The sequence below is a fragment of the Orycteropus afer genome, unplaced genomic scaffold (assembly GCF_000298275.1).
Source record: "Orycteropus afer afer isolate SDZICR_OR568_19922 unplaced genomic scaffold, OryAfe1.0 scaffold00007, whole genome shotgun sequence".
NCBI classification, from domain to species: Eukaryota; Metazoa; Chordata; class Mammalia; order Tubulidentata; family Orycteropodidae; genus Orycteropus; species Orycteropus afer.
Genome location: NW_006921594.1, coordinates 12,217,833 through 12,240,077, shown reverse-complemented (window position 1 = coordinate 12,240,077; position 22,245 = coordinate 12,217,833). Strand labels below are relative to the sequence as shown.

Genomic DNA, 22,245 nt, shown 5'->3' with positions numbered 1-22,245 from the left:
CTCGCTGGGGCTCCCCTCATTCCCTGACCCTCTGCTTTACTGAGCATGATATCCTTCTCCAGGGACTGGTCCTCTGACAACATGACCAAAGTGTAAGAGACAAAGTCTGGCTATTCTTGCTTCTAAGGAGAATTCCAGCTGTAGTTCTTCCAAGGCAGATTTGTTCATTCCAGCAGTCTGTTGCTATTTTCACTATTCTTCACCAACACCATAACTCAAATACATCAATCAGTCTTACAGTCTTCCTTGTCCAGTTTTCACATGCATATAAGACTATTGAAAAGACTATGGCTTATGGGCGGTACATCTTAATCTTCAAAGTGACATCCTTGCTTCTTTAACACTGTGCAGAGGTCTTTTGCAGTAGATTTGCCCAGTGCAATGAATACATCGTATTTCTTGAAGATGCTTCCATGGATGTTAATTTTGGATCCAAGTAAAATGAAATCCCTGACTTCAATCTTGTTTCCACTTATTGTGATGCTGCATATTGGTGCAGTTGTGAGGACTTTTGTTTTCTTTAATGTTTAGGTGTAATCCACACTGAAGGCTGCAGTCTTTGATTTTCATCAGTGCTTCCACTCTTCTTCACTTTCAGCAAGCAAGGTGGAGTCATGTGTGTATCACAGGTTCTTAATGAGTCTTCTTCCAATCCCAATGCTACGTTCTTCTTTATATAGTAGCTTGTCGCATTATTTGCTCAGCAGATTGAATAAGTATGGTGAAAGAATACAACATTGGCACACACCTTTCTTGATTTTAAACCACTCAATATTCCCTCGTTCTCTTTGAGTAACTGCTTCTTGGTCTACGTACAGTTTCTTCTTGAGTGCAATCACATGTTCTGCAATTCCCATTCTTTGCAGTGTTATCTATAACTTGTTATGATCCATACAGTCAAATGTCTTTGCATGTCTTTCTGGCATTCTTTGCTTTTAGCCAATATTCCTCTGATACCAGAAATGATATCCCTGGTTCCATGCTCTCTTCTGAATCTGGGTCAACTTTCTGCAAGTTCCCTGCCAATATACTGCTAGAACTGTTTTTAATTATCTTTAGCAAAATGTTATTTTCATGTGATATTAATGATATTATTTGATAATTTCCACATTCTGTTGAATCACCTTTCTTCAGAATGGGCCCAAATATGGATCTCTTCCAGTCAGTTGACCAGCTCAGCTGGCTATCTTCCAGATATCTTGGTGTAAACAATGGCTACAGTACTGCATTCACATCTCATTGGGTATTCCATCAATTCCTAGAGCCTTGTTTTTCACCAATTCCTTCAGTAAAACTTGGACATCTTCCTTCAGTACCATCAGTTCTTAATCATATACTACCTTCTGAAGTAGTTGAACATCAACCAATTCTTTTTGGTACAATAATTGGTACATTAATTCAACATTCCATCTTCTTTTGATGCTTCCTGCCCATAGAATCCTATCTTTTTTTTTTTTTTTACCACGTTGTTGTTGTTATTTGCTATCAAGTCGGACTCAACTCATAACGACCCCTCCTTGGGTTTCTGAGGCAGTATCACTACGGAAGTAGATTGCTCAAACTTCCTTCCAAGGAGTGGCTGGTGGGTTTGAACCATCAGCCTTCTGGTTAACAGTCAAGTGCCTTAGGCACTACGCTAATCCTAAAATATTGCAACTTGAGGCTTGAGTTTTTTCTTCAGATCTTTCAGCTTGAGAAACGCCAAGCATGCTTTTTGCTATTGGTTTCCTAACTCCAGGTCTTTACACATTTCATTTTAGTACTTTACTTTGTCTTCTCAATCCACCCTTTGAAATCTACCATTCAGCTCTTTTTTGCTTTAATTACTCTCAATTCATGAGCAAGTTTCAGAGTCTCTTCTAACATCCATTTTGCTCTTTTCTTTCTTTCTTGCAGCTAGTAACTATGAATTTTTATTAAGTCAGACTGACGGAGAAGTAATCAGAAAATCTAGTTTGTCTTAGCCCAGTTGTACATGTACCTAAGTAAATTGAAATTCATGAGGTATATTTGTGCTGTAGCAATACTTTCTAGATTAACCAGGAAAAAAAATTAATTGGATTTCAAGCAGTTGTTGTTTTTGTTGTTGGTAGGTGCCATCCAGTTGTCTCCAACTCATAGGAGCCCTATGTGCAACAGAACGAAACTGCCCAGTCCTGCACCAGCCTCACAATCCCTGCTACACCTGAGCCCACTGTTGTGGCTATGCATCAATCCATCTTGTTCTGGGCCTTCCCCTTTTTCTCTGAGCCTCCACTTTACCAAGCATGATATTCTTCTCCAGGGAATGGTCCCTTCTGACAACATAACCAAAGTAGGTGAGGCGAAGTCTGGCCATCCTTGCTTCCGAGGAGCATTCCAGCTGTACTTCTTCCAGGACAGATTTGTTAGTTCTTCTGGCAGTCCATGGTGCTTTCAGTATTCTTCACCAACACCACAACTCAAAAGCATCAACTCTTCTTCAGTCTTCCTTATTCACTGTCCAGCTTTCACAAGCATATGAGGCTATTGAAAACACCATGGGTTGTGTTAGGTGCACTTTAGTCTTCAAAGGGGAGCTCTGGTGGGGTACTGCCTAAGGCATTTGACTGCTACCCAGAAAGCTGAGGGTTCAAACCCACCAGCCACTCCTCAGAAGGAAGATTGGGCAATCTACTTTGTTAGTGATATCGCCTCAGAAACCCAAGGAGGAGTCCCTGAGTCGGATCTGACTTGACGGCAGTGAGTTTGATTTGGTTTTCGGAGTCTTCAAAGACACATCTTTGCTCTTCAGCACTTGAAAGAGAGCTTTTGCAGCAGATTTGCCCCCGCAATCTGTCGTCTGTTGTTTTAACTGCTGCTTCCATTGGTGTTGATTGTGAAACCAAGTAATATGAAATCTTTGACAGCTTCAATCTTTTCTCCATTTACTGTGATGCTGCTTATTGGACCAGTTGTGAGGATTTTCATTTTCTTTATGTTGAGGTGTAATCCATACTGTAGACTGTAGTCTTTAATCTTTATCAGTAAGTGCTTCAAATCATCTTCACTTTCAGCAAGCTAAAGTTGGCCTGTATCTATTTCTAAGTTCCTAAGGCCAAAAATTGGAATACAGAACACACTCAACATTATGAAATAATTAGAACTTTAGCTTATAAATCCTATGAATTACCCGAATTCGTACTTTTTGGGGTGTAACAAGTGATTTACTATACAATTATATGATCGTAATTGAAATTTTCACTAGATAATACATATTCAGGTTTTTAAATATAATAATTAGATACATAATTAATTATATATCTATTTTGAAATAAAATTAGATATATATAATAATTAGAAATATTTATTTATTTATTTTGTGCCCTCTGATTTACAGATACAAAGACTAGAATTTGAGAGTAATAGCAAACGTAACAGAGTATCTTTTGGAACATTAACTATTTAAAGTTGTTCTACTAATGCCTTAACTATCCTGGATAAAACAAGATATTTCAGAGTTCCAGGTATATACAGCATTACAAATAAAATGATTCAGAATAAATTTCTTGGTTTAATAATGCCAAACAAATTAACATGGGAAGGAAAACTTAAAAAGCAAAATGAAGAAGTCATAATCCGTAGTGATACTGCCTCGAAAACCCAAGGAGGGGTCGCTATGAGTCGGGGCCGACTCGACGGCACATAACAACAACAACAACAGGAAAAAAATCATGTAGTTTTTCCATATCTTGAGCATTCATTTATTTGGACAGAAAGTGTTACTGCCATCAGTATAGAAGTTAAAACTGTTCAACATGAATGGGAGTCATTTGTACAGAATACAAACATCAGAGTTTCACAATATGCTAAAAACTATCCACCAAAAAAACCAAACTCACTGCCGTCGAGTCAGATCCAACTCATAGTGACGCCTCCTTGGGTTTCTGAGGCAGTATCACTATAGAAGTAGATTGCCCAATCTTCTGAAAAGTGGCTAATGTGTTTGAACTACCAGCCTTCTGGTTAGTAGTCAAATGCCTTAGGCACTATGCCACCAGAGCTCCAGTGAATTATAAATAAAGTAGAATTATGTAGTATTCTATTTGACACTGCAAAAAGAAGCTAAAAAAATTCCTGAGCCCACAAGTCAATGGAAAAAATATGCATTCTGGCCAATCAAAACTGTTAGAATATAAATTTATCTGGTGAAAGTACATTTTTCCATGCAAACTGATTGTCTTTTTCAGATTTAAAACAAATTTGTATTCATGAAGAATGACTGCATAAAAACCATAATATGTCAAGAAAGAAAAAAAGATCCAATAGAAATGTTTCATTCTGGACAGCTGGTAAAAGTCTGTGCCCCAATGGTTCGGTACTCAAAGTAAGTATTGTAACAATTAATGAGCTAAGACGAGATTTCCTTTCCATGCTTTGACTTTTTAAAAAGTGCTTGAGACCTCCCCACTGTGTGGGCACTGCTGCTACTGTTTGCCTGGTATGTGTATGATAGTCAGTAGGACAGTTAATCTCTTCAGGCTTCCCTTTTTACATCTGAAGAATAGTGGTGGTTATAACTCCCACCTATAAGGATATACTAAACCAAAAACCCCCATCTGTAGAGTCAATCCAATTTTAATTCATAGCAATCCTATAGGATAGAGTAAAACAGCACAAAGATGTGCTGTACATCTTTACAAAAGCTGACTACCACATCTTTCTCCTGGGAAGCAGCTGGTGGGTTTGAACCACTGACCTTTTTGTGTTGGAAGCTGAGCGTTTTAACCACTGTGATACTAGGGCTTCTTATAAGGATATGGTGGATGTTAAATGGATACAGACATCCCTGTTACCGGTTTTTGTGTGCATCTAAGTTGTCATTTTTCAGGAATAAATGCCTAGGAATATAATTACTGGGTCACATGGTACTTGGAAGTTTAGTTCTATAAGCAGTTTAGTTTAAATTTATAAAAACTGCCAAACTTTCAGAGTGGCTATACCAGTCCGTGCTCCCACCAACAATGTATGAGTGATCCTGTTTGTTCTCATCCTTACGAACATTTGATAGTCACTGCTTTATATGTTAGCCATTCTAATACATGTGTAGTTTTCTTGTTTGTTTCATATATAATATCCAGGGTTTTAATTATACTTAGCAAGAGGAATAAGTATATCTATTCCATTCTCTCCAAGGCTGAACTCTCCCCTAGTAAGTATTTAGTAATTAAAGTTGGAAGTACATATGATTACCATGTTTTCTAAATGTCTAATTTAAGTTTCATATGCTCACAGGTTGGCTTTTAGAACATTAGTAAGAAAATACAATTGTGATCTGTGTTATACACCAATGATAGTTGCTGCTGATTTTGTGAGATCTGTGAAAGCCAGGGACAGTGAGTTTACCACAAACCAAGGTATGTGAAACCCAGTTTGCTAACTTTGTAAAACTTTTTTAAAATGAAAAGCAAAAAAAAAACCCTCAACTATCTTATTTAATCAAAGACAACACAATTCAGAGGTATTATTTCAAAATCTTTTAGTGGACAGTTCTTACTTCAAAGTCACTTGCTTTCCTTTTCAAAACAGAAGTGAATCATGCAGTCAGTGTTTTTACTGAGTGCCTTACAAATGTAGCAATAATAGACCCAAGAGTAAGATCAGCTCTTGTTAAGGCCCTTATCTTGTCCCTTGGACTGTTAAAATAGAGTACTGTCCATAGTGACCTTTCTAAAATGAAAATTTGATCGTATCTCTTCCTGTTCTTCTCATTGCCTCAAGAAATGGCTCTCAAAGTGTGATCCCCAGACCAGCAGCAGGACAGTAGGCTGGAAATGTGTTACAAATGGAAATGTTTGGACTCCACCCCAGACCTACTGAGTCAAAAACTCCGGGGTGTAGTCCAGTAATCTGTGTTTTAACAGGCTCCCGAGGTGATTCTGTATTTGCTAAAGATAAAGAGCCACTGGCATAAATAATAAAATTTCAGAACCTGGGCAACACACAAAGTGCTTCATGAGCCTCTGAATCTATTTTCTGCATCCTTATCTTCCCTCAGCTCCTCCCCACAACCCACCCACAATATTCTTTAAAAATACTGAATTATCTTAAATCCTGATCATGCCCTGTTATCTCACTTCTCTATCTAGAATGTCCTGCCCAGTCCTGCCTATCTCCCAGATCCTGATCTCTGGCAAACTACAGTTCACGCTTCTTAATCCAGCATCCAAAGTTTGTGGCCAAGGAATCTTTCCTGATCACCTTCCACTCATATGCTCCCTCTTAAGCACTTAAGCACTAGCTCTGCATTGTTTACTTACTCATACTGTGTTATAATTTCTTCTATATGCCTCTCTCTCCCACTAGTCCGAGGGTTCCTTGAGAGCTGGAGCTATTTCTTTCTTTCCTTTTTTTTTTTTATTTTGCTGTTTCATATTTGTATGCTTAGCATCTAGCACAGGGTTGAAAATGTATTAGACTAATAAATAGTTGTTGAGATAGTATAACTCTCCTGTATTACAAAAGGAAAAGCACCCTACATCCTCATAAAGAAAAAGCAAGTTTTTCAATTATAGTTCTGTAAATCAGTGGTTGCCCTAGGCATCCTGAATCAGTACATCTGAGGGGATATAAACAATCTGCATTTTAGCAAACATGCAGTGAGTCTCATATAGAAAACTAAGAAACGTTGAAATACATCTGTCTAAAATTTATAATGTCTAACCCAAAAATGAGAAAAAGCTGTTCTTTAAAATCTAGGAAAGCTCTGGTACAGTTGGCTATAATAAAATTTAAAACTTTTATGTACAACAAAAGACCGCTAATATACTCAAAGACAAGGAAAAAATATAACACGTGATAGTGACTAATTTATTTACTTAAAAAATTACAAATAATAGTAATTTAAAAAAACTAATAGAAATGTGCAAAGAATATGAAGAGAGAGCCCACAAATAAAAATATACAAGTGTTGGATATAGATTATAGGATAGATTAGATTGTAAGGAAACAATCACTTTCATCTATATTGGTGTGTGCCTGTGCTGTTAACCTCTTAGAAGATAATTTTATAATTATCAAAATGTTAAATGCGTGTATCCAACAGGTACGTGATTCTAGGAATTTACTCTGAATATACTCACAAAAGCATATATGTAATAGTACCATTGTAGCATTATTTGCAAGGGCCACAAAAGAAAAACAATCTAGAAGTGGAATATTGTGCATACTATAGTACTATGCTATAAGATTTCATACATTGTATACATACAATGGAATTATAACCACTAAAAAAAAAAATATATATGTGTGACTACATCGCCCAGATACATCAGGAAAAAATCAATAGGCACAGCAGTGTATACAGAATGTTAGTATTTGTTTAAATTTTACAGGTATATGCATAAAATTATTCTGGAAGGATACAATAAATTCTCACTTTTGAGAGGAAGGTTTGTTTGTCAGGAGTGTGGGAAAACTTTTATTTTTCATTTTATCACATTCTGCACTTTTAATTTTTACTAAATATAAATTGCTTTTAATTTAAAATGTTTCAATGACATCTTATTTGAATAGCTCTTTCTTAGGTTAAAAATAGTTATCTTATCCTATACAGATGTTAGAGTTTGGTATCATTCTTGTATGTGTGTGTCAATGTTTTTTCTTTCCTGTGACTCTTAATGATGAGCTATTCATTTTATTAGGTGATTGCCCATTGATTGTTCAGTTTGCTGCTAATGATGCAAGACTTTTATCTGATGCTGCTCGCATAGTCTGTCCTTATGTGAATGGAATAGACATTAACTGTGGTTGCCCTCAGAGGTAAAGCTCAAAGAAGTTGGAAGAATTTTCAGAAAGATTAGAAAAAATCTGTGTGAACATGGTAAACTATCTTTCTAGTTTTCCACAACTTAAAAAGTAAGAGAAAGAGGATGAAAGCCCCGGGGCACCAAGTGCTTCTCTGCAAGGAAAAATCACTTAGGAACATACTGCAGAGGTCTTTTCTGATGGCCAGGCCAGCGCATAGACCTCTGAAGTGTTTTATCTCACCTCATCACTACAGTGTTTATGTGTGGGTCTGCCTTGAACCTCATCCATAAGTAGTTTATGTGAGAATCTAATGTTTATAGCAATCCCTAAAATGTATTTTTTAGTTCCATTTCAGACAGTTCTGCTCTTAAAAACTAAGATTCTTTAATCTGGGAGATCACCACATGTTTTCTCCTAATTAATTTTCCTAATAAAAATACTTTTTTATGATAACCTTTTCTTTCTATACCACAGTAAGTTGGTAAAAATATCTGGATATTGACAGAATGTACTCTGTTTGACAATAATGCCCCTTCCTTACTGGCACTGTACTAGGCTATCTGTCAATAATTTTAATTGTTTCCAAAGAAAGAAATCAAGATTTCAAGTACAACATAATCCAAATAAGATTAAACATATTTGTATACTCAGTAGGAGCATTAAAATAAGCTGTGAGCTAAAAATGTCTCTCTAGAGACTAATGAGACTTCTTGTTAGGTGTAATCAACATCAAATTTGGAATTAAGAAAATCTGAAGTCATTGCAATTAATTACAAATACTTAAATCTGTTTTGGTTGAATGAATTTTAATTTTCTGATTTGCCAATGAAAACCACTTCCCCCAAGTACTTTTTGATCTGGGAACATATTTTCCTCAGCTCCTATTGATCCATTTCAAAATGTTAGATTTATCAATTTTAAAAGTATGCTTCCATTTTAGATTGCTACATAGAAAAATAGATAGATGCAATTATAGTTCAATGCTTACATTTAGATTTTTATGTTTTCTTCCAGCTATTTACAAGTCATGTTTCCTATTCTTGTCTTTTTGCTTCATAAAGGTGGGCAATGGCAGAAGGTTATGGGGCTTGCTTAATAAATAAACCAGAGCTTATTCGAGATATGGTGAAACAAGTAAGAAACCAAGTGGAAAACCCCAGATTTTCAGTATCTATTAAAATAAGGTAAAGACAATATTTTAGTCTATTGGCATGATTGTCCATTACAGACAGTCCCTAGAGTATGAATGAGATCTGTTCCTAAGTGTGTCCTTAAATCTAATTTATAGGTAAGTTGGAACAGGTACATATGGTTCTTATTTAACCTTACTTTAAAATTCAAGAAAAGGATCCAAGCCATTCCAATAATTTAAAAGCTGCACGTACAGCAAGTGAAAGTGATTGTGATAAAGAATTTGGTGCCAGTAGAGGTTGGTTCCATCATTTCAAAGTGAGGGCAAATTTACATAACATTAAAGGGCAAGTATGGGTTGTCCCTAAGTCATAACTCAGAGGAAGATTCATAACCCCAAGGACTTCCCTTACTTAAGAAATAAGAACATACTCCTTTGTCCAGGTAGTAGGAACTAAATAAATTGGTAACTGTTGTTATTGTTACGTGCCATCGAGTCGGACCCAACTCATAGTGACCCCTCCTTGGGTTTCCGAGGCAGTATCACTATGGAAGTAGATTGCCCAACCTTCCAAGTTGTGGCTGGTGGGTTTGAACCACCAGCCTTCTAGTTAACAGTCAAATGCCTTAGGCACTAAAATTCATAACTAGTATATGGAAATACTGAAACAAGGCATTTAGTAAATAAAAATATAACCAAAATTTGTATTTATAATCCAAAACAACTTCCTCTTCTTCATATTTTTTAACAAATAAAAAAATACCCCTTTATGACTAAAAACTTTTCCTAAAAGAAACCCTCAGTTTTTCCATATACTATTTAATTAAGACTAAGAAACATTCCTGGTACCAAGAGTAGTATATAGTACTGATAAATGCACTCAGATTTCTCAATGAAAATAAAATATGCCAGAAATCTGTTTTTTGGTGACAGCTAAACATTTGAAGATAAAGTATTCTGTACTCCCACTTGAATTGGGATATGCGTAGTAAATTTAAGGATAAAAAACACCAAATCCATTGACGTTGCATCAATTATGACTCTGACTCATAGTGACCCTATAGGACAGAGTAGGACTGTCCCATAGGATGTCCAAGGCTGTAAACCTTTTGCATGTAAAGTGGCTGGACTGTTCAAATCACCAGTGTTTCAGTTACCAACCAAGTACTTTACTTCTGAGCCACCAGACATCCTTAAATACTAGGATCCCACTACCACGGATTCAATTCCTACTCACAGTGACCTATAGGACACCATAGAGCTGCCCCATAGGGTTTCAAAAGCTGCAATTTTTTTCTTCTTTATGGCTGAATAATGTTCTAGTGTATATACATACACATTTTGTTTATCCGTTGATCTGTTGATAGACACTCAGGTATCAAAGGCTACAAATCTTTACAGATGCAGACTGCCACATTTATTCTCACAGAGTGGCTAGTGGGTTTGAACCACCAACATTTTAGTTAGCAGCCAAGTGCTTTAACCACTGTGCCACCAAGGCTCCTTAAATATTAGGATTGTTGCTGCTGCTCAGGTTGTTAATTCACTCCTGACTTATAGCAACCCTGTGTACAGTAGAACAAAACACAACCCAATCCTGTGCTATCCTCACAGTTGTTGCTGTTGCAGCCTCTTGTAGCAGCCACTGTGTCAGTCCATCTCATTGAGGGTCTTCCTCTTTTCCCCTGACCCTCTGCATTACCAACCATGATGTCCTTTTCCAGGGACTAGTCCCTCCTGATAATGTCTCCAAAGTATGAGTCAGAGTCTCGCCACCTTTGCTTCTAAGGAGCATTCTGCTTGTACGTCTTTCAAGACAAATGTGTTGGTTCTTCTGGCTGTCCATGGTATATTCAGTATTCTCCAACACCATGATTCAGATGGATCACTTCTGCTTTGTCGTCTTACTCATTGTCCAGCTGTCACACGCATGTGAGTTGATTAAGAATAGATGCCTTGGGTCAGGCACACTTTAGACCTCAAGGTGACATCTTTGCTTTTCAACACTTTCAAGAGCCCTTATGTAGCAGATTTGTCCAATGCAATACGTTGTTTGAATTCCTGACTACTTTTCCCATGGGCATTGATTGTAGATTCAAATAAAATTAAATCCTTGGCAATTTCAGTATTTTCTCCATTTATCAAGATGTCGTTTATTGTTCCATTTGTGAGGATTTTGTTTTCTTTATGTTGAGGTGTAATCCATACTGAGATTATTACTTGCTTGCTATGTGCCGTCAACTCGGCCCCAACTCATAGCGACCCCTCCTTGGGTTTCCGAGGCAGTGTTACTACAAAAGTAGGATTGCTCAACCTTCCTTCCGTGGAGTGGCTGGTGGGTTTGAACTGCCAGCCTTCTGGTTAGCAGTCAAATGCCTTAGGCACTATGCTACCAGAGCTCCCACTGAGACTACAGTATTTGATTTTCATCTTAAGTGCTTCGAGTCATCTTCTTTTTCAGCAAGCAAGGTTGTGTTATGTGCCTATCACAGTTGGTTAATGAGTTTTTCTCCAGTCCTTATGTTGCATTCTTCATACAGTCCAGCTTCTCAGATTATTTACTCAGCATACAGATTAAATAAGAATGGTAAAAGATACAACCCTGATGCAACCTTTCCTGATTCTTAAACCATACATTATCCCCTTTTTCTGTTAAAATGACTGCCTCTTGAGTATATACAGGTTCCACATAAACACAATTAAGTTCTAGAATTTCCATTCTTCACAATGTTATCCATAATCTGTTACAATCCACACAATTGAATGCCTTTCCATAGTCAATAAAACACAGTAAATATTTTTCTGGTATTTTTCTTTTCAGCCAAGATCTATTTGATGTCAGCAATGATATCCCTCATTCAATGTCTTTTTCTGAATCTGGCTTGAATTTCTGGCAGTTCCCTATGAATGCAATGCTGCAATCATTTTTTAATTATCTTCAAAATTTTACTTGCATATAAATAATATTATTCGATTATTTCTGCATTCAGTTAGATCACCTTTCTTTGGAATAGACATGCATATGGATCTCTTCTAGTCTGTTGGCCAGGGAGCTGTCTTCCAAATTTCTTGGCATAGGTGAGGGAGCACTTCTAGTGTTACATCCATTTGTTGAAACATCTCAACTAGTATCCCATCAATTCCTGGAGCCTTGTTTTTTGTCACTGCCTTCAGTGCAGCTTGGACTTCTTCCTTCCATACCATCAATTCTTGATGATACCTCCTAAAATGGTTGAAATTCTTTTTGGTACAGTGACTCTGTGTATTCCGTCCATTGTCTTTTGATGTTAACTGTGTCGTTCAGTATTTTGCCCAAGGAATCCTTCAATACTGCAACTCAAGGCTTAAATTTTTTCTCCAGTTCTTTCAGCTTGAGAAATGCCGAGCGTGTTCTTCCTTTTTGATTTTCCAACTTCATGTTATTACACATTTCATTATAATACTTTGTCTTCTCGAGCTACCCTTCAAAAAATTCTATTCAGCTCCTTTGCATCATCATTTCTTCCATTTGCTTTAGCTACTCTATATTCAAGAGCAACTTTCAGAGTGTTTTCTAACATCTATTTTGGTCTTTTCTTTCTTCTTTGTTTTTTAACTACCTTTTGCTTTCTTCATCTATGATGTTCTGATGTCATCCCAGAACTAGTCTGGTCTTTCGTTACTAGTGTCCAGTGTGTCATATCTCTTCTTGAGATGCTCTCTAAATTCAGATGGGATATACTAAAGGTCTTATTTTCACTCTCATAGACTTGTTTTAATTTTCTTCAGCTTCAACTTGAACTTGCATATGAGTGATGGTGTGTTCCCGTCAGTCTCTCACCTTGTTCTGACTGATGATACTGAGCTTCTCCATCATCTCTTTCACAATTGTAGTTGATTCGATTCATGTGTATTCCATCCAGTGAGGTCCACAGGTATAGCCATCATTTATGTTGTTGAAAAAAGGTATTTGCAATGAGTATGTCATTGGTCTTGAAAAATTCTGTCATGTGATTTCAGCAATTGCCTCTGTCACCAAGAACATATTTTCCAGCTACTGATTGTAAAAATGGCATAGCAGAGACATCTATCCTCTAACTTCATAGGGGGGAAGGAGGATCAAGAACAACCCAAGGCTGATTCCTATGAGGCAAAAGTCAGACATGCCTCCACCTTCCAACCTTTTTACTAATTCTGGCATGAACTTTCTCTCCCATGGCATTTTCTGCTTCTCTCTGCATGCAATAATCTGTGCAGTTGACAGAGAACTCACAGATGGTATATTTAATGGTGTTTATTAAGGAAGTAAAAGGTTACAATCCAGGATCAAAAACAAGTCAGGATGTAGCTCTTTCATCAGGGCAGCCTCTTGTCAACAGTGCCCACAGGCACACCTCTCTCAGGCTCTCCGCCCTCCCCCCACACTCCCCCCATAGCCCACTGGCCTCTACCTTTCCTCCTGTAAGTGTTTCAAAGCTCTTTTAGTTCTGCCATAAGTGTCCAGTGGTACCCCACTCCAATAAGCCTCCTGCCCAAACATGCTTAGCTTTCTCCCTGGCCCAGGAAGTCTGCTGCACCTTCTTCTCCAGTTTTCTGCCAGCCTCTGCTCATTTCCTGTTGGTCTCTTGGTTCTGCTCCTGATGTTTTCTCTGACATTGCTCCTCACCATCTCCAGTATTACAACTCTCTGTTTCTCTATTCCCTGGATCTGGGAGGTTCTCAGCACAGAGATTCTGGGTTCAAAGGCTGTGCCTCTCCCAGCTCTTTTTTTTTTTTATTAATAGTGAGATTTTCCCTCTCCCACTTCTAGGATGGCTCATTTTAAGCTTACAGGATGGCAAAACTAAACAATCCCCTCATTTGGGTTCCATATACCTTATTTGCAGGGTCTCACTCCTACAAGGGTACCATACACCTTACATACAATATTAGCAAGCAATCCACTCCCAATGATGGGCCACAAGCACCAGTTTGCATAGTCCCACCCAGTCTTTTGGTGAAAGTGATACAAAACTGTCACTAGAAGAGCCATATTAAGTAATTCACCTCACCATACCAATCTTTTTTTTCTAACTTTTCCATTCTGGGATCTCTGGTAGCATAGTACCTAAGGCATTTGACTGCTAACCAGAGGCTGGTGGTTCAAACCCACCAGCCACTCTTTGGAAGGAAGACTGAGTAATCTACTTCCATAGAGATACTGCTGCAGAAACCCAAGGAGAGGTCACTATGAGTCGGAGTCTAATCACCAATAATTATCAGTGCATCTTGATTGCATGTTTTATCAATTTCAAACTGGAGAATTTAGTAAAAATCTTCAATTTCTTCATCTTTGACATCAATTGTTGGTACGTAAATTTGAATAATAACCAGTGTTCCTTGTATTCTCTCACTGCCGTCAAGTTGGATCTGACTTACAGCAACCCCTCACATCAGCACATCAGCAAATGAGAGCTGTACTCCATCCGTATCATTAAGGTCCACTCTACTTTGAGGAGGTGCCTTTTCCCTAGTTATATTTTGAGTGCTTTCTGACCTGAGGGGCTCATCTTCTGGCACTATATCAGTGTTCCACTGCTATTCATAAGGTTTTCACTGGGCAGTGTTTTCAGAAGTACATCACCAGGTCCTCGCTCCTAGTCTAAGTCTGGAAGCTCCACTGAAACCTGACCGTGGATGACTCTGCTGGTATTTGAAATTACAGTGGCATAGCTTCCAGCGTCACAGCAAAACACCTGCCACCACACTACTACAAACTGATAGAGAATGGTGGAAAATATTAGGATAGCATCTTTTAATTCATCTGTGACAATACTTTGGTATACACAAAAGGGTAGAGCACCAAGTACAATGAAACTTATTTGTCATCCTATTGTCAGTAGTGAAATACCTAACTTTGAGGTCTTAACTGGGAACTGACATGTGACCAAAACCTGATAATGGCATGAATTTATATGTGTGTGTGTGTGTGTGTATATATATATATAAAATATATAGCAAATTAATACATATATGTATATATATAGCAAAGCTAGCTAAATAGTATATGAATGCATTTTATTTATTTTATTAATTGTAGTCTTAATATTTGTATGCTGTGAACATATAGGTATAATTTTGTAATTACAGGATTCATGATGACCTTACAAGAACTGTAGATCTCTGTCGAAAGGCTGAAGCAACAGGAGTGTCTTGGATTACAGTCCATGGAAGAACTGTTGAAGAAAGACATCAGCCAGTCCACTATGATGCCATTAAAATAATTAAAGAAAATATGTCTGTACCTATAATTGCTAATGGAGACATCAGAACCTTAAAAGAAGCAGAAAATGTGTGGCAAATTACCAGGACAAATGGTAACAAATATGTACTTAGGTTTTAAATAAAGTTGAGGGGAGGGTAATGTTAATATGATTTTCATTATTTTTCTTTAACATTGAGTCTTATTTTCCCATTGTACTGATTACGATAAGCAACTTACTAAATGACATTAATGATTTCTACTTGGGAACAATAAGAACAACAACAACAGCAGTTGACCTTGAGTGAATTCCACCTCCCAGTGACCCCGTGTGTCAGAGTAGAACTGTTCCCCAGAGGGTTTTCCGTAGTTGATTTTTGGAAATAGAGCTCTAGGCTTTTCTTCTGAGGTGCCACTGGGTGGACTCATTTGCCAGCCTGTTGGTTATTAGCCAATCAAGGTAACCATTTGCACCATCAAGAGACTTCTTAGGAACAAAAAAGTTTTTTTAACGGGGTAAATTAATTCAGTTGCTTTGCCACCACCATCATATCTAGTGACTGATTTTGAATCTTCCAGATAGCCTATTAGCAAAATAGAGCACCTAGAATAGAAATGAGAGTTAATGAACTCAAAAAGTGATCATAGGAGCCAAAGGAACCCGAGAACTACTATGCAGTTTCATTCTCTCATTTAATTATTAGTATGTAATAATTATCACAAGCCCTGTCATAGCTATTAATAGATGGGAGAACACAGATAAAATTAACTGTAAGCAAACTCAGTTTACCCTAAAGAAAAACTAAAGACTAATTGTTTAATATAAAAATCTTGAAAAAAGAATTTCTATAAGTACATTTAAACTTTCTTAGTTTACAAAAAGTATGAAAATTGTTTTGTATTTGAAAATCCTATGAAGCAATTCTGTTCTGCACACGTGAGGTTGCCATGAATCAAAATCGACTGAAGGCTACTAACGACATAATTGGGTTACAGGCTAATGTAATAAGAGTATTGTGAAATCTTATAATAATATCATATTTTTTAAATATATTCTGTTTCATAAGAATTTGACCTAATAAGCAGAGGTTGTTAAAGTGTGGACAAACATAGTATGCTTTACTTTGTAGGTGTGATGGTTGCAAGAGGACTCTTGGCAAACCCGGCCATGTTTGCTGGATATGAGGAAACTCCACTGAAATGCATCTGGGACTGGGTTGACATTGCTCTTGAACTCGGAACTCCTTATATGTGTTTCCATCAGCATTTAATGTACATGATGGAAAAGATAACTTCAAGGCAGGAAAAAAGAGTGTTTAATGCTTTGTCAAGCACATCAGCAGTATTAGATTACCTTACAGACCATTATGGCATTTGACCAGACTTTCTAAATTTTAACAGATACTTCATTTTATACTTAAAATGAAACCACCTTCTTGGTTTTTACTTTAAAACAGTGGCTGTCAAACTTCAGTATAAAAACAGCCCCCTGGGGAACAATTTTTAAAACTCAGTCCTAGACCTCCACTCTCAGGTAGATCTGGAGGTGACCCAGAAATTTACAGGTTGAAAGGAGATCCCCACTCATTAAGACATTAACAGACACTGCTCTGGATCCTTTTATGATTGAAAAGAAAATGGGAAATTTTTCATAAAGAAATCATTGTTTTTAACCTTTAAATAAAACTTTGTAAGTTTGAGAAAATATGACTCATCTAGTATCTATAAATTAGTAAGAAGTACGTTTTTAATGAAAATAAGTGCAGAGACATGGAGAGTAAATGCCAACATCCCTGTAAAATGAAAAGTAACAAGTTCTGTATAGAATTGTAATCACAGTTTAGATTAAAAATTCAAATGGGAAAGTCAACTTAATACTTGCTAATTGAATTGCGAACCTCAAGATGTTTGCTTCAAATTATACATAATACCATTTAATAAGACATGATGCTTTTTATCGTTTAAAACTAAGATTCCATGAAACTCTTAATATTACGTTAACTTGTTTTATATTTCAGGCTTTCCAGATCCTTAGAAAAGATCTTGATAAATATAGCCATATCTGAAATGCTAAAATTAATTGCACTGCCCACACTTTAAGAAAGTTTGGTAGCTAATCGTGAGATGATTATGTACTTGAAATACTACTTCTGGAGAATAGTAACCATTTTTATTTTTAATTTAAAAACTTAGTTTTAATAATCTGTTTCTAAGTGATGTTATTTCTGTGCCTTCTAGCAAAAAAAGTACATGTAATACATACAAATTACATTATTGTTATGTGCTGTCACGTTGCCTCCAACTCATAGCGACCTTACGTACAACAGAATCAAACACTGCCCAGTCCTATGCCAGCCTCATGATCCATACTATACCTGAGTCTATAACTGCAGCCATGTGGCAATCCATTTTCTTGAGGGCCTTGCCCTCTTTCATTGACCCTCCACTTACCATGCATGACATCCTTCTTCAGAGAATGGTCCCTCTGACAACATGACCAAAGTAGGTAAGACGAAGCCTGGCCATTTTCACTTCCAAGGATCATTCCAGCTGCATTTCTTCCAGGACAGATTTGTTAGTTCTTTTGGCAGTCCACAGTTACTTTAAGCATTCTTAGCCAACACCACAACTCAAAAGCATCTATTCTTCTTCGGTCTTCCTTACTCATTGCCCAGCTCTCACATGCATATAAGGTGATTGAAAATACCATGGTTTGGTTCAGGCGCATCTTAAGTCTTCAAGGAGATACCACTGTTCTTCAGTGCTTCAAAGAGGTTTTTTGCAACAGATTTGACCAATGCAATACATCTTTTGATGTCTTGACTGCTGCTTCCATTGACATTGACTGTAGAACCAAGTAATAGGAAGTCTTTGACAACTTCAATCTTTTCTCCATCTAGGATGATCCTGCTTATTGATGTAGTTGTGAGGATTTTTGTTTTATTTATACTGAGGTGTAATCCATACTGCAGACTGTAGTCTTCAGTCTTCATCAGTAAATGCTCCAAGTCATCCTCACTTTCAGCAAGCGTCTGCGTATCGCAGGTTGTTAATGAGCCTTCCTCCCATCCTGACTCCACGCTCTTCTTCATATAGTCCAGCTTCTCAGATTATTTGTTCAGCATACAGATTGAATAAGTATGGTGAAAGGATTTAACCCTGATGCACTTTCTTCTTGATTTTAAACCATGCAGTATCATTTGTTCTGTTTGAACAACAGCTTCCTGGTCTATGTACGGGTTCCTCATGAGTACAATTAAGTGTTCTGGAATTCCCAATCTTAATGTTATCCACAGTTTGTTATGATCCACACAATCAAATGTCTTTGACAGTCAATAAAACACAAGTAAACATCTTTCTGGTATTCTTTGCTTTCAGCCAAGATCTGGCTGACATCACTTATTATCTCTTGCTCCACATCCCCTTCTGAAACCAGCCTGCATTTCTGGAAGTTCTCAGTCAGTGTACTGCTGCAACCGTTTCTTAATTACCTTCAGTAAGATTGTACTTGTGTGTGATATCAATGATATTGTTCAATATTTTCCACATTCTCTGGGATCACCTTTCTTTGGATTGGGTACAAATATGATCTCTTCGAGTCAGTTGGCCAGATAACTGTCTTCCAAATCTCTGGGCATAGCCGAATGAGTATCTCCAGTGCAGCATCTATTTGTTGAAGCATCTTGATGGGTATTCCATCAATTCCCAGTGCCTTGTTTTTCGCCAATTTCTTCAGTGCAGGTTTCAACTTCTTCCTTCATACCATTGGTTCTTGACCAAATGCCACCTCCTGAAATGGATGATCATGTACAAATTCTTTTTGGTATAGTGACTCTGTGTATTCCATCCATCTTCTGATGTTTCTTACATCATTCAACATACTGCCCATGGAATCTTTCAATATTGTAATTCAAGGCTTAAATTTTTTCCTCAGTTCTTTCAGCTTGAGAAATGGCAAGCATGTTATTCCCTTTTGGTTTTCTAACTCCAGATCTTTACACATTTCACTATAATACCTGACTTTGTCTTCTCGAGTGCTTTTTGAAATCATCTGTTCAGCTCTTTTATCCTGTTGATTCTTCCGTTTGCTTTAGCACTCTCTGTTCAAGGGTGAGTTTTAGAGTCTCTTCTGACATCCATTTTGGTCTTTTCTTCCATTCTTTTCTTTTTAATGACCTTTTGCTTTCTTCATGGATTCTTAATGTCATCCCCCAATTCCTCTGGTTTTTGGTCACTGGTGTTCAATGCATATCAATTTCTTTAGATGGTCTCTAAATTCAGGAAGGATACAATCAAGGTCATATTGTGGCTCTCATGGACTTGTTTTAATTGTCTTCAGCTTCAACTTGAACTTGCATATGAACAGCTGGTGGTCTGTTCCACAGTCAGCTTCTGGCCTTATTTTGGCTGAAGATATTGAGCTTTTCCAGTGCTTCTTGCCACAGATGTAGTCAGTCTGATTCCTTGTGCTCCGTCTGGTGAAGTCCATGTATATAGCTGCTGTTTGTATTGTTGAAAAAAAGGTATTTGCAAAGAATAAGTCATTGGTCTTGCAAGATTCTTATCATGCGATCTCAAGCATCATTTCTATCACCAAGGCCATATTTTCCAACTACCAGTGATTTTTGTTTCCAACTTTTACATTCCAATCACCAGTGATCAACACATCTTGATTGCATGTTCAGTTTCCTCATCTGGCTTTGGTGGTTGGTGTATAAATTTGAATAATAGTAGTATTAACTGGCCTTCCTCATAGACGTATGGATATTATCCTATCACTGAAAGTATTGTACTTCAGAACAGATTTTGATAATATTCTTTGTGATGATGAATGCCATGCTATTCTTCGATTTGTCATTCCTGGCATAGTAGATCATATGATCATCTGATCAAAAGTGGCCAAAACCAGTCTATTGCACCTCACTAATGCCTAGGATGGGAGCTCTGGTAGCATAGTGGCTAAGACACTTGCCTGCTAACCAGACGGCTGGCAGTTCAAACCCACCAGCCACTCCTCGGAAGGAAGGTTGGGCAATCCTACTTCCGTAGTGATACTGCCTCGGAAACCCAAGGAGGGGTCGCTATGAGTCGGGTTTGACTCGATGGCACATAACAACAACAACAATGCCTAGGATATAGATCTTTATGCATTACATTTTATTTTTGACAACTTCCAATTTTCCTAGATTCATACTTCGTACATTCCATGTTCTAATTATTAATGGATGTTTCCAGCTGTTTCTTCTCATCTTGAGACGTGCCACGTCACCAAATGGGGTCCTAAAAGCTTTATTCTATCCACATCATTAAAGTCAGCTCTACTCTGAGGAGGCAGCTCTTCTCCAGTTGTATTTTGAGTCCCTTCTAACCTGAGGGGCTCATCTTCTGTCACTATATCACACAATGTTTCACGACTATTCATAAAGTTTTCCATAATATATCAGACAGTATTGCACTGCTATTCATAAGGTTTTCACTAGCCAATTCTTTAAGAAGTGCACGGTCTCTTCCTTCTTCCAAGTTTATCTTAGACTGGAAGCTCTGCTGAAACCTGTCTACCATGGATATCCCTGCTGGCATTTACAACAGTGGCATAGCCTCCAGCCTCACAGCAACATTCAAGCCACCATAGTATGACAAAGTGACAGACAAGTTTGTCTCCCTCAGCTGTTCCAAACTGCTCTGCTCATTTCCTGGTCTCCCCTGCCCTGCTCACTTACCTGGCCTGCCCCCAGGGCACAAACACTCACCTTTCACTGGCTCACTGCATGCGGTCTGCCCCTGGGGCGGCTCCATGTGCACAAATGCCCGCCTTCTGCTGGTCCCAGGGCTGGCTTACTGCACAAATAGTATAATACATACAAATAATTTTAACTTTAAAATTTCATGATTTGTAAATGTTACTAATAAAATTTTGTTACTGGTATATTTGCCACTGTAAGAATTAAGTATCCCCAGTTGAAATAAAACAATTCAATAATTAATGTAAACCAAAAAAAAAAAAACCACAAACTCACTGCCATCGAGTTGATTCAACTTACAGTGACCCCCTCCGTGTGTTTCTGAGGCAGTATCTCTATGGAAGTAGATTACCCAACCTTTCTTCCAAGGAGTGACTGGTAGGTTTGAACTGTCAGCCTTCTGGTTAGCAGTCACATGCCTTATGCACTACACCACTAGAGCTCCTATAATTAATATATTGTTCTATATTACCAGTATGCAAATGGTTATGAGACAGTTACTAAAACTGCTTAATTCAAGATTTTGAGAGATTAAATGAATCAATCAACATAAGCATAGTGTGGCCATCTTTCTTCTTAGGCACATTCACAGGCCTTTCAGTTGATACATTTTTTTTAAATAAACTGGATTTTTCGTGTAATATGAATACCATGTAAATAAATAAGCTATTATCATTAGTCATTTTTATGTTTGTAAATTAACTCAAGTCAATTATACTAAAGTTGTGAAGAACGTGCACAGCGTTTTGAAGGAACCAGTGTGGGAGTGCAACAAGTTCTAACATTTGATTTTTTAAGAAATTCTGTATGGTTACTTTATGTTCATCTTGGTCCTTTTTTTTCCCTCATATATGTGATCAAATATATTTGTGAAAAAAAAATCAGTTTATATGTTTTTATATTCTATAATTATTTTTATTTCAACATAACAATGTTTCTAAAATTGTCTCCAAGGGATTAGTACTTTGATTTGCATTCCTGATATGTTGTCAATATTGGGAGAGAAAAAGAATCTTTAATAATTTGTGTATTCACTCAATTTGAAGACCTGGAAGGTATTAACTCAAAGAATATGCCATACACCCCACGTTGTCTTCCTTTCTTACTGATCCCCAAAATATCACTCCAAAGTTCATTGGCCTGTTTCCAGCCCATGGACAAGAACAAAAACTTAAAGACTTGTGACACTCCTGATTTCCCCACATTCTAAGAACAAAATGTTGCACAGCCATCCAAACCCGACCCTTTTCATATATAACATCCTTCCAGATAGTTCCTACATTAAAGAGCGACAAAAAATGACATACGTAATAGAAAAGGAATGGATTTGCACCATAGTGGCTGAGACACTTGCCTGCTAACCAGACGGCTGGCGGTTCAAACCC

At 37.4% G+C, this 22,245-nt stretch overlaps 1 protein-coding gene across 1 annotated transcript in view; it reads left to right on the top strand.

Annotated features, from left to right (window-relative positions):
• Positions 1-4,229: 4,229 nt before the first annotated feature.
• LOC103200565 (B cell receptor associated protein 29) overlaps positions 4,230-22,245 on the top strand; it is a 147,265-nt gene continuing 129,249 nt past the window's right edge. Inside the window, 5 exon segments of the mRNA XM_042781394.1 lie at positions 4,230-4,345; positions 5,254-5,375; positions 7,662-7,779; positions 8,829-8,951; positions 15,008-15,245. Coding sequence (XP_042637328.1) covers positions 4,230-4,345; positions 5,254-5,375; positions 7,662-7,779; positions 8,829-8,951; positions 15,008-15,245 — 717 coding nt within the window.